General features: G+C 44.6%; 1 protein-coding gene across 1 annotated transcript; it reads left to right on the top strand.

The window, feature by feature from the left end:
- Positions 1–1167: 1167 nt before the first annotated feature.
- LOC127231638 (T-cell surface glycoprotein CD3 epsilon chain) lies at positions 1168–12670 on the top strand. The gene is made up of 9 exons (XM_051197309.1): positions 1168–1409; positions 1521–1618; positions 3760–3777; positions 5735–5749; positions 8820–8837; positions 9254–9460; positions 10477–10644; positions 11170–11216; positions 12079–12670. The coding sequence occupies exons 2-9, from the start codon at positions 1570–1572 to the stop codon at positions 12133–12135; spliced, it is 579 nt and encodes a 192-aa protein (XP_051053266.1). The 5' UTR covers positions 1168–1409; positions 1521–1569; the 3' UTR covers positions 12136–12670.
- The last annotated feature ends 5545 nt before the right edge of the window (positions 12671–18215 follow it).

The following is an 18215-nucleotide window of genomic DNA, read 5'->3' as shown; positions in this document are numbered from 1 at the left end:
CCTCCACACATGACCACACCCTGAAACCACACACACACACACACACACACACACACACACACACACACACACACACAAAGAATCTTTAAAGAATCAGATACTATCACTTGTCTGGGGCAGGGGCTGGGCTAAAAGAATATAAGAGTAGGAAAATAGGGAGAAAGGCTGTGAATGCTGTCTTCCGGCCTTGGCACAGCCTATGCACAGCCCATGAAATCACAGTCTTGTCTTATAGTAGCTGTAGCTCCAAGCAATTGATCTACATGTGACTGGGCCTATCAGCAATCATGGATTGGGGAGGTACTTATGGGGACCTAAGCCTTTCCCATGAACTATGGGCTGCAGATGGGTTCTGGAAGAGGGTAGTCATTTTCTTTAGTCCTGTACCAACAGAGGAGCTCATCAGTCTCCAGTGGGTTGTTCCAAGCCCACTGTCACACAAACGATCTTGGTTAAACTCAGTAGATATCATTTTTTTTAAAGGCCAGAGAGATACCTCAACTGATAAACCGTGTGTGTGTGTGTGTGTGTGTGTGTGTGTGTGTGTGTGTCTAAAAACCAAAAGACCTGAATTAAAACCTGGGACTCACATAGTAGAAAGAGAAAATTGAGTCCCTCTAGTTGTCCTCTGACTTCTACACACATATGTCCACATGCACACACATACAATAAATACATAATACAAAAATATTTTAATAAAAATGAATGTAGGAAAAGACTTGTTGAGAAAGGTAAATTAATAATCCTACGGCATGTTATAGGTGTATAAAATTATCTAAGAACAGACTCAATAAGAGATTTCTTTTTTTCAAAGAAAGAGATCATTGCTCATAACTCAGACAGTGTTTTTGCTAGATTTTAAATAACATTACTAGCTGTTCCCTTTCCACTAACGTAAAACCCTTAACATGATGTCAGGACACAGAGAGGGAGCTGCATCAGTAGCTCTGTTCGATACCTGCTCAGCCTGTGCAATGGAAGGCCAGGAAGAGCTGCATAGCAAAATCCTGTCTCAAAGAAAGAAAGAAATTACTGAGGTGGCTCCACCCTGCTGCTCAAAGCCAAGGGCACCATAAAGAAGAGAGATACTGAGTGTTTCAATGTCTTCCTGCCTCAGCTGTTGCAGTTTTGCATAAAGAAGGCGCCCTCAGTGTGGCGACGCTTTGCACAGGGCACAGGTAGGTATTTTTCACAGAACTCTCAGGGCTTGCCAGAGCCCCCTTGCTCATTCTTATGGGAGTACTGTGAGGCCCAGGTTTCCTCAGTCAACCCAAGCGAAGGCTTCTGCCTGGAACACCTCGAACATTTCCAAGTGACGTGGAGCAGGCGGGCCCAGAGGCCTCTACACTTCCTGTGTGGGGTTCAGACACCAACCTCCTCTGTCTTCAGCTGGTGCTTCTTCAGAAATGGTAAGTCTCTCCTGGTGAAGCGCCCTGCTTTTCATCCTATTGCTTCAAACACTGATCCAGGGTCTTACATGCAGCCAGTATGTTGAAAACTTCCTCTGGTTTCATTTTCAGAAGAGCAGGCTGTGTCCGCCATCTTAGTAGAGCAAGCCTTCTGAGAAGGATGCAGTGGAACGTTTTCTGGAGAGTTCTGGGCCTTGGCCTCCTAGTAGGTGAGTAGGTGGGTATGAAGAAGGGTGACACTCTTCCAGGCTATTGCAAAGCTCAAACCCTTGCCTGGTGCAGCTGGTGCTTCAATGATTAAAGATTCAAGGAACTGTTTAAGGTGATGCCGTTAGGGAGGTGGATGAGGGCTGGAGGCAAAAAAGAAATGTGCCCCAGGTGCCACGGAGACAGTTCAGGAGACAGACGAAGGAAACCACTTGGGTTGATCACTTCAACCGAGGGAAGAGGTCTGTCTGTCTCGGAGAACCATGGTCTGTAAACTCAGCAGTGCTTATGGAAATGAGCAGGGTTAGCTCCACTTGGTTTTGGGGAGAGGGGATAGGTAGACCAGGGCCTTGCCTAGTTTAGCATCTTTGAGGCAAACCCTTTGTGATTTCCAGTCTTTTGAAAGTGACCGAGAGATTCCAATTAGTTTAGGCCTTTTTCTGAAGCAGGGTGTGGTATAATTGATAAATAGCTGAGAGCACACACGTGTGTGCACTCCTGCGCACACACAAAAGCCATTTGCTAAGTGTGTACACTGCGTGAAGAAAAGACTGTATGTGGGTTCACCAATTTGATTCTTCCTTAGAAGAAAAGTAGGGCAGCCCCTGACTTACAGGTGGAGTTGTCACTGAGTGATTGAATAATCATTCAATGTTAAACAGTCAGCAAGTCCAGCAGTCCATCTGAGAAACCAGGGATACCTGTATACAAGGCCTGTGCTCAGGACTGCACTTTCTGGGCCAAAATGGCTCACGAGCATTCTACGTCAAAGACCTAGAAAAGTCTGTGTTGCCACAGCTGGGCTCCTATCTCAGAGCCACAGCCATTGTGCCTCCATTTCCTGCTTCCCCTTGGGTTTCTCAGGCTTGAGTATACACACATCTTCACTGGGGGTGCTGAGTGAGGTGACTGGCTGCTTGTGAGACTGAGCTCATGATGCAGTCTTGGTCTTAAACTCAAGATCCTTCTGCCTTATCCTCTAAAGGTCCAGGATTACAAACTTGTACCATCACTTCCTTCAACATTCCATATTTCTAAAAAGCTTTCATATCTGTGCCTGGTCCAAGGAACACACTTTAAGTCTCAAAGGGAAGAATGTGACTCACGCGTGGAACAGCCAGGTGTTTTCTTAGAGGTTTATGGTATAAATTTTACTCTCCCTTTAATTAAAAGATAGATGGATGATAGATAGATAGATAGATAGATAGATAGATAGATAGATGAAAACACATAAATTAAAAAATAAAAGAGGACAGCCTCCGAGATTGTTCAGTGGGTGAAGGTGCCTCCCACCAAGCCTGACAACCTGGGTTTCATTCCTAGGCCCCACATGTGAAAGGAGAGAACTGATTCTTATAGGCTGCCCTTTGACCTCCACACATGTGCTGTAACATGCATGCACCCACATACCTACACACAAAATAGGCAAATGCAAACAAATATAATAAAGGGAAGAATATAGAGGAGAGGGGGAAGGAAAGGAGAATATTAAAGACTTAAGCACCCTAGCAGTGTGCCTTGTCTGCTCTGTGGACACCTCACCCTGCACAGAGGCTGTTCCTAAATGAAACACCCAGGCAGCGCAGAGGAAACTGATCATTATAAGAGACCTGAGTCAATGTTGAGTGAAGGGACCCAGGAGAGCCCAGACACACAGGCTGGAGTTGCTGAGTAGTTGGGGTTTCAAATATCCCCACCTCTGTCTCGAGCAGAAAACAGATGGAAAGTTTGAGCTGTCAGGCTCTCAAGAGACAGAGAGAATCCTAACACCTGTACCCACCAAGGTCTTGTTTTTCTTCTGAAGTCAGAGAATGGTTTTCAAAATGGAGAGTCTGCTGCCTGGCTCGTTTGCTCTTTCTTGAGACACCCAGAAAGGACCCTCAACTTGTTTCACTTCTGCTTGTTAAACACCATTCTCTCGTGTTTAATGTTAGTTGTTTCCTTGTTCAGCTTCCTCCTGAGTTAGCCGGGAACCCCTGCCCAATACCCTGTAGCAAACATCCTTTACTGCATATATAAATGACTGATGGGCTGGAAAGGACTTTAGGTGACAGTGACAGTAAGACGGGAATACAACATTTTGTTTAGAATTTCAGGCATTCACAGCATTTACTAACTCATTTCTTTATTGTTTGTTTTCCAGTTGGCACTTGGCAGGACGGTAAGATATGATTTCTTTCTTTACTATGAAGTCATGCCAGTATTCTTGATTCAGCCATCACAACTAAATAACTGTGTTCCCGTCTATAACTGATATATACAACAGTAGACCCACATAGTTATAATGGGACTGGAAAGTTTCCATCACCTGGTATTTCACTTTATCTCTTCTGCGTGTATATATACAGACACTTATCATTGTGTTGTGATTGCCTGTTCAGTATAATTACATGCTGCACAGGATTTTAGGCTAGGCACAACACTCTACAGTATATAGCCTAGGTGTACAGTGGACACAGCACGTTACACTATAGTCTAGATGAACAGTGGACTCTGCTATCTAGGTTTGTGTCCATGCGTGCTGTGCTGTGACATTTATTCAATGACCAAACCGCTTAAGAATGCATTTCTCAGAACCGACTGTATTTAGAGTACAGTTTTGTCAAGGCTTCCCATAGAGATTCCACAGGTAACAATGAAAGAGATTTTTCTCCTCCTTTGTTTCATAGATGTATCCCAGTTTTGGGAACACGGAGGCTGCAGAAAATTATGAATAACTTAAAACTGTTAAAAACTTTACAGTAGAGCTAGGAAGGTGACTCAGTTGGTAAAATGTTTGCCTGACAAGAATGAGGACCTGAGTTAAATTCCCAAAACACACATATTTAAAAAAGAAGAAGAAGGAGGAGGAGGAGGAGGAGGAGGAGGAAGAGGAGGAGAAGCAAGCACAATCCAAGCAGTGGGGAGGCAGATGGGGCTTCCTGGCCAGACAGACTAGATAAGTCATCAAGCTCCAGGTTTAGTGAGACACCTTGTCTCAAAAGCAATGAGATGGAGAGCTATTGCAGAAGGTATCTGATGCCTGCCTACACACACACACACACACACACACACACACACTCAACATATACACACACTCATGCATACGCATATGCACAGGAACACTAATATACACATATACACAAAAAGTTAAAAGTACCAATGGTTTTCATTCTTTTTCTTTGATATTGTAAGGATTCAGGCATTACGCTGGCCTGCCCCTATCGCCTGGCAGAATGCACTCAGGCAGTACTCTGGTCAGCCCAGGGTTCTATGAGTACTAGTCTGCAGGCAGGTGTAAAGGACCCCTTTAAGAGTCAGACCCCTGCCCACTTACCATCTCTTTTGCTTTCTCTTTTGCACTCTCTCTCCTGCTTTCGGTTGGCCACCAGCTACTCCCTCTCTTCTCCTCTTGTCCCCTCTCTCTCCCCCTTCCTCCTCTTCTGTTCCCGGTGCCCCTATGTCTCATCCCTTCTCCCTCACTCCCCTTTCTACATAAACTCCTCATTTAAGCTCTATCTGCCTGCCGTGTTATTCCCTCCCGCCTGGTCACCCTCACCTGCTATGGAACCTGCTATGCTCTCCCACGTGGTCCTTACCTTGGGACCCCACTCACTTGGGATCCTTACTGGGGACCACTCTCCCACCCCCCTTATCAACCTTTTATGAGGTTGGTAGAGGCTGTGAGGTTGACCAGAATGTGTGTATAGGGTGACCCTGGTTAATTTTTGAGTGCACATTCATGATGATGTGCTTGAGTAGTCTGAATGTGGGTCTCTATGTGTGCACAAGCCTGAGCTTTATTTTCTCAGTCAGAGCAGTAGAGTCAAGCCTGCCCCAAACCTGGAAGCCTCTCTGTTTAGTCAGTGCCTCCAAACTGAGAGAAGCAATACTCTATCCAGTAGCAACAACTGTGCCAGGCTCCTTCCCCTCCAATGTATAACTGGTGTCCGCATCACCCATTTTGTGCATAGTCACGAGATACAGAATGTAGAATGTAAGATTCTAAACAGCTTGTCATATGCAGCCAAAGAAACTTCAAGCCTGGGGGGTGTGGGAGTGTCCTAACCCACAGGAGCCAGATGGATCTCAGTCGCTGATAAGAATATAACTAACAGCTCTTCTTACTTCTCTTTCAGATACTGAGGACCCTGGTAAGAGGACTCACTCTATGCAGCCTCTTCTCAGATGTGGAACAATCTAATCACACGACAACCATGGGAGTAGTAGTAACAATGGGAACCAGAGTTACTAGGGGGAGACGGGATTATCTGTCTGAGATGTGCCTGGTTTGGCCGCCACCTTCCATGTCTGGTTAGAGCTATGCATGTATGCTTCCCTAAGCACACTGCTGGGGAAAGGTGCACCGGTGGCTGTGGGGCCCTCCATTTGTTTTTGTGTGAACTGTAAGTTCCTTGAAGGCCAAGACAGAATCTCATTTACCTGTCCTTGGTGCCTGGTCCATAGTGGGTGCTTAATGAAGTGTTTGAGTGAATAAATGAACAGAATATTAATATTTTGCTAGTTCTTTGTCCTCAAGAAGCCAATTGTCTTTAAGAGATGCCATTTTTGATGCTACACTGTGATGCATGCAATGGGTAGAGGCAGAGGAAAAAAAATCAAATATGAAAAGAATGGTAAACTCTGCAAAGTATAGTTGAGGAAGATTCTGTGGCAGAGGAGGTGGTTCTTGAGCTAAGTTTTAAAGGTTTCACTTATACTTTAGGGGCGGAGGATGCTTGAGGCAGAGGAGACAAAAATCTAACCCTGAACTCAATGGCCATGTTTGAATCCTGATTCAGTTTCCTATTTGGATGTTAATGGATAACTTCTTAATATCTGTGCCATCTGATCCTTGTGTATGACATGGAAACAACCTGTGGCATTGATGTGAGGACTTAGTGATTGATTCACTTAAGACACTTACGGCAGTACCTGCCATACAGAAGTCAGTAAGTGGCATTTAGCTGGGGGGGGGGGGAGTTAGAGAGATGGCTCAGCAGTTAAGAGTACTTGCTGCTCTTTCAGAAGACCAAAGTTCAGTTCCCAGCATCCAGTGCCAGGGAATTCTGCCTCCTCTTCTGGCCTCTGTGAGCACCCATACATATGTGTGCATACTAACAAGCAAGCGTACACATACATGCAAAGTTTCTTTTACATCTTTTTTAAAAAGGAATTAAATGAGTGTGGTGGCACAGGCCTTTAATCCTGGCACTCTGGAGGCAAAGTCATGTGGAGCTCTGTGAGTTGGAAGCCAGCCTGATCTACATAGCAAGTTCCAGGTCAGCCAAGGCTACATACATAGTGAGACCCTGTCTCAGAGAGAGGGGTTAGGGAGGGAGATATATATCTTGGAAGCACAGAAAGACCTGGTTAGTACTTGAATGGAAGAAGAAATGTTAAAGTTTGTTGAGCATATATGTTCTAGTTGTTGCCCTAAGTAAGGGGGAAAAGGCTTAGAAATAAATAGTCCAATCAATGAAGGATAATCAATGTATAGGAAACTCAATTTCTTGACCAGTGTGAAATGCCATGGATGTGGGTAAAAACTCTCTTTGCGAACCTGTTTCTAAACATGGGACAACCCAACTCTTATAAGTAAATCAACACTCTGATGGTGAATTTGGACCAGTAAGGGTGTAAGCAATTTTTTACATGTTTTCAGACAAACCTCTTAAACAAAACAAAGTAAATGTCTATTTACTCTAAGTTTATCTTATTTATGATTTCTGGCTCACATATACTTTCTAGGAAACATCAGTAGCAAAACTCATTAAGTCAAAGTAATCCTCTGTTATGATTTTGCCTAGCTCCCAGCTGCTGGCTGGCAGAGTTGGCCTGTGAAGTCCCAGCCAGAAGGTTGTTGAGCAGTTGGGTCAGAGCTCAGCTGTTCTCCATGGTAGCAGGATCCCAGGAAGGGAGGGAGGAAAGACAACAGCATTTTCCATGATCATCTGCTATGTGCATCCACTTTCACCTTCAGGATTCTTTTGATTTCCTCAAATACCTTCTGAAGTGGCTGTATTACCTCCATTTCCCTGATAAAGAGACTTGATTCTGGAGCCGTGGTGTGTGCCTATAATCTCCACACTTGAGAGACTGAGGCAGCAAGGTTGAAAAAGTGAGGCCAGACCAGGTGACATAGCAAGACTGTCTTAAATAATAAAGTCTTTTAAAAAAGAAAAAACCTGAGGCTCAGAGAGGTTAAGTGACTTGTTCCTGCTCACACAGCCTAGTCATCTGTGTCTTCCCCCCAGGAACAAGCTGTGTCTGAGCACTAGCCACCACCATTTTCTCTCCTCCAGCTCAGATTCTGTCATGTGAGGGCTCTGGCATATCCCAGTAGTGTGTATGAGGACCGCCTTTCAGGGCAACGATGCCTGCTATAGGCAGTGTGGTTTTTATGAGTGGATTTCTGTTGCCCACGGCTGTGGCTCCTCTTTCCAACCAAATAATGGAGAATTCATTATACACAGATAATGTAAGGCCAGGGCACTCCTTACAGGAAGAGCCATCCTCCTAATCTTCAGAGTGATTTAGGTCATTCAGGGCCAATATGGAGGAAAGCATATTGAGTAAGACATTGGATATGATTACAAGCAGCTTCATTAGCTGCTTTAAGGAAAGATACCAGAGGCTGAGGATGTGGCTCAGTAGGCAGAGTGCCCGCCTGGCATGCACAAAGTCCTGGGTTTAATCCCCAGCACCACATTTATGGGCCATGTGGTGTGTACCTAGAATCCCAGAGCTCAGGAATTAGGGGCAGGGACATTAGAAGTTAAAGATCACCTTTGGCTTCATAACAAATGTCAGACCAGCCTTGAGAACATGAGACTTGTCTCAAAACCAACAGAGAAAAATCATGGGAAATGGATGACCAGTTGAGTCAAAGGCTTAGAGGTCTTTATCTTGAACACACTGTGACAGCTATCTGGAAGGTGATTCTGGCTGAAGGAGAACAGCCCAAGAATTTTCTGCCTATGACTCTTAACACTCTACACTCTTAATTTCCATGTTCTGGTTTGGGAGCACATGCCCCTGTATTTTGAATGTTAAATGTCTAGATTTTGCATGAGCATATTTGGGGGGCTTAATCTAGACCTTATCTCTGGAACTTACAGTTCTTGGGGTGTTGGTACCTACTTACGCTAGAAAATATTTACCTCAAATGGAAGCATAAAGCAGGATTGTTTTCTTACTATCTTTCCCTTTTTTCGTTTGCAGATAATGAGACACCAAACCGTGAGTGTACAGAGCTTTATTTACACCCCGTCAGACCATGGGTGGAAGGGAGGAGACAGACTGGGGGAGATCAGCCCCAAGAACTGAGAGCCTCCTGCTACATTCCCAACATCTGTTTTAGAAAGATATCAAATGAGGACTTCTGTGGGCTTTTCTTTACTCCTACCTTCCCCTTTCCACTTCCTATGCAGTGTCCACACTCTAAAGCCACCTTCCAGAAGGTTCTCTGCTTCTCCATCCTTACACACATCCCCTCTCCCAATTTCTCTAGTCAGGACACCTCCCTCTGTCAAGCAAACTCAACCCCAGTGATGAAGACTTCCTGTACCTGGCTGCCTCTCACAATGCTGTTTTTCTGTGGGTGAAATTTTCCTGGATTTCCCTCTGACCTCTGTCCCTTTTCTCCTTTTCCTCAGATTATAAAGTCTCCATCTCAGGAACCAGGATAGAACTGACATGCCCTCTAGAGAATGACATAAATTGGGAAAAAGATGACAAACGAGTGTCGGATGAGAATGACAAACTTCTGGTGCTAGAGGATTTTTCAGAAATTGAGGACAGTGGCTACTATGCCTGCTACTCGGGCTCCTCAAAGAACAAATATCTCTACCTGAAAGCGAGAGGTAACACAGACTCCTCCCCAAACAGCTTTCTCAAGAATTCCTCAAACCAGCCACGGCCCTATAATCTCAAACTCCTCCTGAACTCTGTCCCTGGCTCCCTGAGGCTACACAGTATCTGAAACACAGATTAAATAGTGGCTTGAGATTGTCTGGGTCTCTTCAGTTGGTACCAGGTATAAAATAGCAAGTTCCCCCAGAGGCGGACTTGGATCATACCCAACTTGTGACATACTCAGAATCAAAGTTTACCATCATCAGACACACATTTCATTAAGAGAACTTTAGAGAAAATCAATGCTACTACCTAAAAGTCCTAAGGCAAGGCATCACAATAAACAATAAGAGCTGCATTTGTTGAATACAGTATTTGGGGTTTTTTTGGGGGGGGATGTTATTGCTTATTTTTGTTTTTGCTTGCTTGTTTTTGGTTTTATTTTTGCTTTTCCAGGACAGGGTTTCTCTGTGTTGCCCTGACTCTCCTGGAACTCACTCTTTAGACCAGGCTGACCTCAAACTCACAGAGCTCTGCCCGTCTCTGCCTCCCAAGTGCTAGGATTAAAGCATGTGCCACTACCCAGCTAAGTAGTGCATTTGGAACCTTTACACATGCCTCAATTATCCAAGGGCCTGGGGCTCACTAGGCAATCCCTATATCACTGAACTCCACCCCCAAGGTCCACATCATGGGATCCTTTCCTGCCATCCCCATATCAGCCACATAGCACATTTTTATTCCTTTTTTTTTTTTTTTTTTTTTTTTTTTTTTTTTTTGATGAGAAAACAGAGTGGGCTGAAACTAATGAGTGATGGAGCTGAGAGTGACTCCTGAGCTTCTGGCCATAATCGCCCACGTTGCTGGCCCTTCTCCCTGGACACTGTTGCAAGCTTGGGGTCTGGTGCTAGCAGGCATGCAGGGGTTTTGGAAGACTTGTCTTCATTAGTTCCTCTTCTCCCGCTTTCTGGTGTTTTCCTTTTTGGGTCATTTCTCTCCCTCCCCACACTCCTGCCCCCTGCAGTGTGTGAAAACTGTGTGGAGGTGGACCTGACAGCAGTCGCCATAATCATCATCGTTGACATCTGCGTCACTCTGGGCTTGCTGATGGTCGTTTATTACTGGAGCAAGAGTAGGAAGGCCAAGGCCAAGCCTGTGACCCGAGGAACCCGTGCTGGTGGCAGGCCCAGAGGTAAAACCATAGAGCAGGGTTGGGGAGATTTGGCCCGGGTCAGGATGGGCAGCAAGTCTACAGCAGAGTCCAAACAGCTTCTCTAGAACATTCTCTGTGATACAAGATCCTTATGGAGGGCTTCCCATTCAAGATCATTCCTCTCCTCCCACCCTAAAAACCTCTGAAACCAACACCAGCTGACAAGGCAGCAGGCTTCCTCAGACACCTGGCAGCACTCTGCAAGCAAATTGGAGCCCCAAGCTGTGGGCAGAGAGATTGTAGGATGTTAGTTCCCACCTCTTCCCCTCAGTTGCCCCTGCAGAGAGAACGGGAGGACCTGAGCTGGAGCAAAGTCAGGAATGATGAGAACAGTGGAAAACAGTGAGGGAGGCTTTAGGGAACAAGGTGATGGAAAGAAAAGAAGGAGATTAGCAGAAAGGACAGAGGACTGTCCTCCCTTGGGTTGAATCCCCTAACAGCCATCTTCATGGCAAGAGTGGTGGTCACCATAGAAACGATATTTTCCCGCTCCTTCCTCTGCAGGGCAAAACAAGGAGCGGCCACCACCTGTCCCCAACCCGGACTATGAGGTAATGGGATACAGTGGGTGGCAGCAGCGGGGGGCGGGGGGAGATTGAGGGGCCTCCTAGAGAGAGGAGACTGGGTGGGACTGCCCATCTTATCTGCCAGACACTTCAAGCTGCTTACCTGGGGCTCTCGGGACAGGCAACCCCCATGCCTTCTCTATGCTACATAGGACTATTTCAAAGGCTGTTTACTTCCAGCACTGAGTAGAGGCAAGGGGCTAGAGAAAGGAATACACATTTCTTCCTCTCACTTGATTGACTGAGATTCAGATAAGATAGATAAGAATGGTGTTCCAGCATCAACCAATCATTGGTGCAGTCAACCAATCATTAAAATAGGGTCATGCTTGATTAGTAAATAGCCCTAGTTTTCCTCCATCATGTGCACTCACATGTACAAGCACATGTACACACACACACACACACACACACACACACACACACACGTAAAGTCAGGCACCACAGCTCCTCTCCACCAGGCCATTTGATTTCAAACCTGAATAGTTAATACCTGGCACCAGGACCGCCTTCATTGTGACCATCCACTAACAATGTTTAAAGACTTTCTCTATCACACTGGACAAACTGAACAAAACTTGAGCACCAAGAGTGGGGTGTTTAGTATTCCCTCAGTAACCCCAGTCAACCTTGACAAAAGTGCTAGAGGCAAGTCTTTACAATCTCCCTTACTCGGCTAGGGAAGCTGAGGCTTCCAGAAGGAAGTGGCTGGCTCAAATCTGTGCCAAGTTACAACTGGACTCCCCCTGACTCCAAGTCCAGAGGTCTTACACTACAGCCAACACCCCAGTGCCGTTCTTCCTTCATCCCTCCCACCCCCTAACCACTATTCTTGTTCCATTCTTAGCCCATCCGCAAAGGTCAGCGGGACCTGTATTCTGGCCTGAATCAGAGAGCAGTCTGACAGACAGGAGGGACATTGCCTTCCATGGACCCAAATCCAGCCCTCTGAGTACCCTGCTATTCCTTGTTCTCTGGACAAACTGTGGACCCTACAGGATTGTTCTTCAGCCATCTGGTGAACATGCATCTGGAAGCTTGCCTCTGTTTCCTCTCCTGCTGCCCCTGCTAGTATCCCCTGAAACATAGATGGTCAGACTCTCAGCCAGCCATCTTGTTAGGATGCTTATTCCAGCCACTCATCCTTGCCAGTGCCTTCCATTTGCACCGATGTTATCTTTGCCATCAAGCCCCTCCTTTCCCTGCATATAAATGGCTCTCTTCCCCAGCCCTTTTCTATACCTTTCTGTTTTTCCAACTCTCTGTTTTACACCCTTCTCTGGGAATGGGCTCAGTGATCACTGGCAGATGTCCTGGCCCAGCACCTGCCATGAGCTCCTCTCCAGGTTTCATCTTAAATCCTTGGATAGTCATCTGCATCTCTACGAACATACCAGACTCCTCTCTGCTAATGGAAAAGTAATAAAGTGTATTGGCTAGATGATTACTGTTTCTTTTTTCTGGAAGGCCCTCTGAAGCAGCCTGTGTCCTAAGGCAATCCAGACTCTCCCTGAGGACTCAATGCAGGGCTTGCCTCTTGGAAGGGGGTGGGCACCAGCGGTCCCCCCCCCATGCATCAAATCATCAAAGGTGCCCAGAGGGAGGGGTGGTCCCTGATGGAGTGAGTGGTCGGTCCATAAGATGAATAAGACAGATGGGACCTGAAAGGCAGGTGGAGGTACCAGAAAAGAAGGGAGAGTGAGAGGGAGTGGGGGCTGAGACAAGGGCTGCCACCAGCTGCCAGGAAACACTGCTGAACACAGCAGAGGGAGGTGGAGAAGAGCCTCACAGCACAGCTCGCAGCAGCTCCCTCCCCCTGGAGGCAGCTGCCTGAAGCCCCAGATGGTGGTGGTTATGCAGCAGGATGTGGGCTGTGCTGGGAGCCAGCGTGAGAGAGGTGCAGTGGCAGTCAGAGGCCAGACATTGGCGGCCAGCGGTGAGACCAGCCTCCCACACACTCTGCTGGCAGGAGAGAGGAATCCAGAGCCCAAGTAAGCTGTCCTAAGCCAGCTGAAACTAGCAGGCTCTCTTCTCTCCTCTTCTGCCTCAGACTCATCCCGGGGACTTCAGGACCATTCATTATATGGCATCTGGCTTCTGTGACTAGCAGCCCTCCACATACTGTTCACACTCAGCCTTGGACTTGAAGCTACAGCTACTATTTGTTGGTCTCCACCGATGTGCCACTTTTTTTCTCTCTAGGCATCAAATTTATGTTAAGAGAAGCCTTGGTGAGTTTGCTCATCACCAACAGCTAACAAACAGATTGGCCCAGGGGTGGCAGGTAGTGTCCAGTCATGGACATTTGTAGCTCAGCATGGCAAAAGCATTAACAGTTGATGTCTACTGGGTAATTACTATGTTCTCTTACTTAATTCTCATAGAGACTCCATAAGAGAGATGATTTCCTCTTCCATCTATAATGGGCTCAGAGCGTTTAAGTCATCTGTCCTCAAACTCACAGAGATCCTTGTGCCTCTGCCTGCCCAAGTGCTGGGATTTAAAATGTGCCCCGCCAGCAGGGTGGTTGTGGCGGCGCACGACTTTAGTCCTGGCACTCAGGAGGCAGAGGTAGATGGAGCTCTGAGTTTGAGGCTAGCCTGGTCTACAGAGCGAGTTCCAGTATAGCCAGGACTACACAGAGAAACTGTCTTTAAAAAAAAATAAGCGTGTCCTCCTGTGTGCCCTACTTCTACTGCAGCACTCTGACACCCACCCACCATAACTGTGACCATAAGCAATGCTCTTTCTCTTCCTATATGTCTCTGGAAAGACAGAGGAGTTGGAGATGGAGCTGAGAATTTTCTACCTGGGGTGGAGGCAAAGTATTACAGGATGAAGGCAGCTGCTGTGTCAAAGAAGGCAGTATGTCAGTATAAACCATAGCACTTGCTCCAAATAAAACAACAGTTTATTCTAGAGCTTGCAAGATAGCTCAGCAAATAAAGGTGCTCGCCACCAAGCCTGAAGGTCTGAGTTTGATCCCCAGAACCTAGGTGGTAGAAAGAGAAAACCAGCTCACATAAATTCCACAGACTGTTAATCCTACTAGGTAGGAAAAGACCACTACCATAAATTTTGAGACAAATCTGAAGCAAGTTGTACTAAATTCTGACCAGGACCATAGATGCTGGCCAGGTCTATACCCAGGATTATACAGTCCCACGCCATATTAGTCAGGGGCTTATAAAGGCAAAACCCACAAGGATACAACTTCCCACATTCATACAATCAAGGGCAAGCCTACACCCTGACATGCATCCTGCCTGTGTACCTCCTGCTTACCTGTGATCAAGCATATCCTGTAAAGTTGGGCAATCAAGCTTGTTTACAGAAGCAAAAACGTGGGGCTCATTACCTTACATGAACAACAACCCCCAGCATTCCAGGAAGTTATCTGAAAATTGGGCAAGTGGGACTTACAGGTTAGAAGCATTTTTTTGTTTTATAGATCTAAGCACAGTAATTTAAACTTAAAACATAACATCAGCTTTCACATTCCCTGCTTGAGCTGTATCCTCAGTCAAATCCTTGACCCTGTGGTAGGTACCTGTTCATATTAGGATCTTTAACCATCAGCTTAATGGCACCCAGATGGGCATTTATGTATTTAGTTGTCTTAGGATTTCTTTCCTTTACTACAAAGAGACACCACGACCACAGTAACTCTTACTGAAGAAAACATTTAATTGGGGCTTGTTTACAATTTCAGAAGTTTAGCTCATTATCATCATGGTGGGAATCACCATGGTGTGCAGGCAGACACGGTACTAGAGAAGGACCTGAGGGTTCTGTATCTTGACCCACAGGCAACAGGAAGTGAACTACGTACCACACTGAGCATAGCTGGAGGAAAGGAGAGCTTAAAGCCCACACCCACATTGACATACTTCCTCCAACAATGCCACACCTACTCCAACAAAGCCACTTCCTTTGGGTGCCATTTTCTTTCAAACCACCACACTAGTTAAGGTATTACTGATGCAAGGTTATTAGTAATTAGCAGAAACTGAAGAGCTAAAGGCTCTTCTGAGATGGCTGACATCAGAGTTACTATCTAGGAGGAGTCCAAGAATGAGAATGGGACCAGTCATTTGTCTCATCTTGGGTCCTTTTTCTTCTGCAGTTTTTTTTAGTACAGCCAGATTACCTCTAATGATTTCCAAATGGTTTATGTAGAAACATTTTTTTTCTTAAAACCATACAATAACGTTATTTTAGATACAGCAGGTCAAGTGCCCCATCATACTGTGGAACTGTTTCAGCTAATTAATCTATCTGTTGATAGATCTGGGTCTATCTGGTTTTAACATGTACCTTTCCTGATATGCCATAGGCACTGCCAGGAAGTTTTCTTTTGACTGAACACTCCAGCCTTTTACAGAGGATAAGGGGCCACATACTCTCTTCTGTAATTACTTCCTAAAGATTAGGACATCATTGTTGGGGCCCAGGAAGGCTGGAGTGCTAGTCAAAGGCTGGGAGGAGATTCAGGCAATGGAGCATTCATCATCAGAAGCATCTGGTTCACTGACCCAGCTGGAGAGACTGGGAGCAATCACATCAGCTTTCAGCAAGTCCAGGGCTCACAGCCATTTGGAATAGTTTGTGGTTCACAGCTGATTCCTGGATGGTGTCTGTCAGCTGAGTAGAAATCTGCTGGGACAGATACAGACTAGAGACAGATACAGACTAGAGACAGATACAAACTAGAGACAGAAGTTTACCTTTGTTTGTAATCGGTACTAAAATCCACATTGTAGAAAAAACAGCTAACAGGTGTCTGAAAACAACTGGAGTAGACTAATGCCCTCAAGTCATAGCAAAAGCTATGGCTTTGGGTTGCAAAGTATGAATATTCTTTTCTATGTCCAGGGGGCTCAATATATATAGATTAGACAGAGTTAATTTTATACTTAGAAGAAGACACCCGAAGGAAATTTAAAATCTTGAGCTTGTGACAGATAATAACAGTGAGTGATTTACCAGCTTATCAGAACTCCCTTGATCAATGTTAAAACTGAACTTTTAAGATCTCAGTATAATAATACTATAAGAAGGAAAGAAATCTGAAACATTTCTCATTTTTCATATACCTTAAATCACTTCCTTAGACTTCAGAACTTATTTAAGCTTGGAACCTTTTCTTTCTGTCTAACCATTTATCAGGAGACACACAAGTAGTTAATTACTGAGAGCAGCTATTGCAAAGCAAGTTCTTTTAAGTAAAGGAATAGTAAAAAGTTACACCTGAAGCCTGTTTACCCTTTAATATAAAGCCTGTTAGCAAGATGAGTCTGTCTGCCTTTTTCAGCAGGAGACCTAGGAGCTCTGGAAAAAGCAAGACCTGATTTATATGTATGAAATAAACTAACATGGTAGCTGCAGCCTTGGGAGAAGGAATTGATTGCCCATTACTGCCAAAGTGACAAAGCTACATTTAGCCATCAATGCCATCAGAGATCTGAGGATAAATTATAGCTGGAAGTACACACTAAATGGCACCTGAATCAATTAAAATGACAGAGACTTACAAGCTACTGGGACAATTACTCTAGTAGGCTCCCATAGTCTCTAATGGCTTTGTTGGGGGGCAGGGGTAGAGGTCATAGGTCTTTTACTACTACACAAGACAGCATTATGTATTCAGCTGCTACACAGGACAGCATAAGCCTTTAATCCTTTGGCTGCCAGACCCAGGGGTCTGAGAGATTTTTCTGTGGATAAGGAACTTGGGGAAATTAGCCTAACTTGACTTAGGCAAGGCAGGGCAGTCAAGCCAACACTATCCACAGTTTGTGCAGGGTCCTGGAAGAAGGTGAGTCATTGGGGAAGTTTTTCCTAGTGGTTAGCATCATGGCAATCCAGGTCTGTGCCCATCAGTCTTCTTTGGAGATCTTAGGGCTGTCACTAAGAGCTGGCATTTCTATCTACCACAGGAAGCTTTTCCCATTAAACAATTTAGATGCCATATTCAGCAGATCTCCAAGGAATGTGAGGACCATTAAGTATACCTGATTTTAAACAAACTTAACTTGTTTTTAGTTGTTTGCTTAAGGTGTAACCTTGAAAATATATGGGGTGCTAATGTAACTAATTACATTAGTACAAGTATAGTAATGAACACACTAAAGAATTTAATCATTTACTCACGTGACTAAGTATTAACTTTCATGTCTTAGTCATGTTTAATAATTTATAATAAGTTAATAGCTTTTTAAGATTAGATTTGCACTTTTACCCCTGTCAGGTATAGCCTTAAAAAAATAACAATTTTTGAATTGAAACTCTTTTAGTCTCAAAATAAAACTTTAAATCATAAATATGGGGAGACTGGCAACTTTACTTTCCTGGTCGATCCGTGGTTCACCATTACAGAATATCACAGTTTATTGTATGATTCAGTTTATCAAGAATTCTAAAGTTCAACAAAGTTAGCAAAGACAAGGAGGCCAGTCACACTTTCTTAAGTCAGTCTCTGTTAGGCTGAAAGACTTTATAGGCTCTTTGCCAGACTTCCTAGGTCTGTCTGGCTGAATCATAAGATAGGAATACCCCAGCTTCTGATGTTTATTGGTTAGTGCTCATAGCTGTGACCCTAACTCTTTAGCCTTTTACTTATTTTTTAAGATTACATATTAATACTATACTTCATACTATACTATAGTACTATAACATTTTATAAACTTAAAATGTGTCATAGCCTTATAAATTTAAATACTTAAGTAAATATCCATTTATTTATTTATTTATTTATTTATTTATTTATTTTCGTAAAACTCTAAAAAAATTTTTTAAGGTCAAAATCTCTCAACTGCGGGCTCCTATAATATCAAAAAATAAAGTAATTCTTTACTTCAAGAGGGAAGAAACAGGGCAAAACCACAGTCCATACAAGGCAAAAGCAAATTTCAACAATGCAAACAACTCAATGCTTAACATCTGAGATTCACTCACATGCTCTGGGCTTCCCCTAGGGGGTCT

Source organism: Phodopus roborovskii, unplaced genomic scaffold (genome assembly GCF_943737965.1).
Source record: "Phodopus roborovskii unplaced genomic scaffold, PHOROB, whole genome shotgun sequence".
Taxonomy (NCBI): Eukaryota; Metazoa; Chordata; class Mammalia; order Rodentia; family Cricetidae; genus Phodopus; species Phodopus roborovskii.
Note: the sequence above shows the minus strand (reverse complement) of the source record. Positions and strands in the feature narration are given on the sequence as shown.

Bases quoted from the DNA above. Each gene is read 5' to 3' on its own strand.
- LOC127231638 (XM_051197309.1), top strand. From the start codon at position 1,570: ATGCAGTGGAACGTTTTCTGGAGAGTTCTGGGCCTTGGCCTCCTAGTA. The intron at 10,645-11,169 runs GTAAAACCATAG...CTTCCTCTGCAG, and splicing joins TGCTGGTGGCAGGCCCAGAG to GGCAAAACAAGGAGCGGCCA. The intron at 11,217-12,078 runs GTAATGGGATAC...TTCCATTCTTAG, and splicing joins TCCCCAACCCGGACTATGAG to CCCATCCGCAAAGGTCAGCG.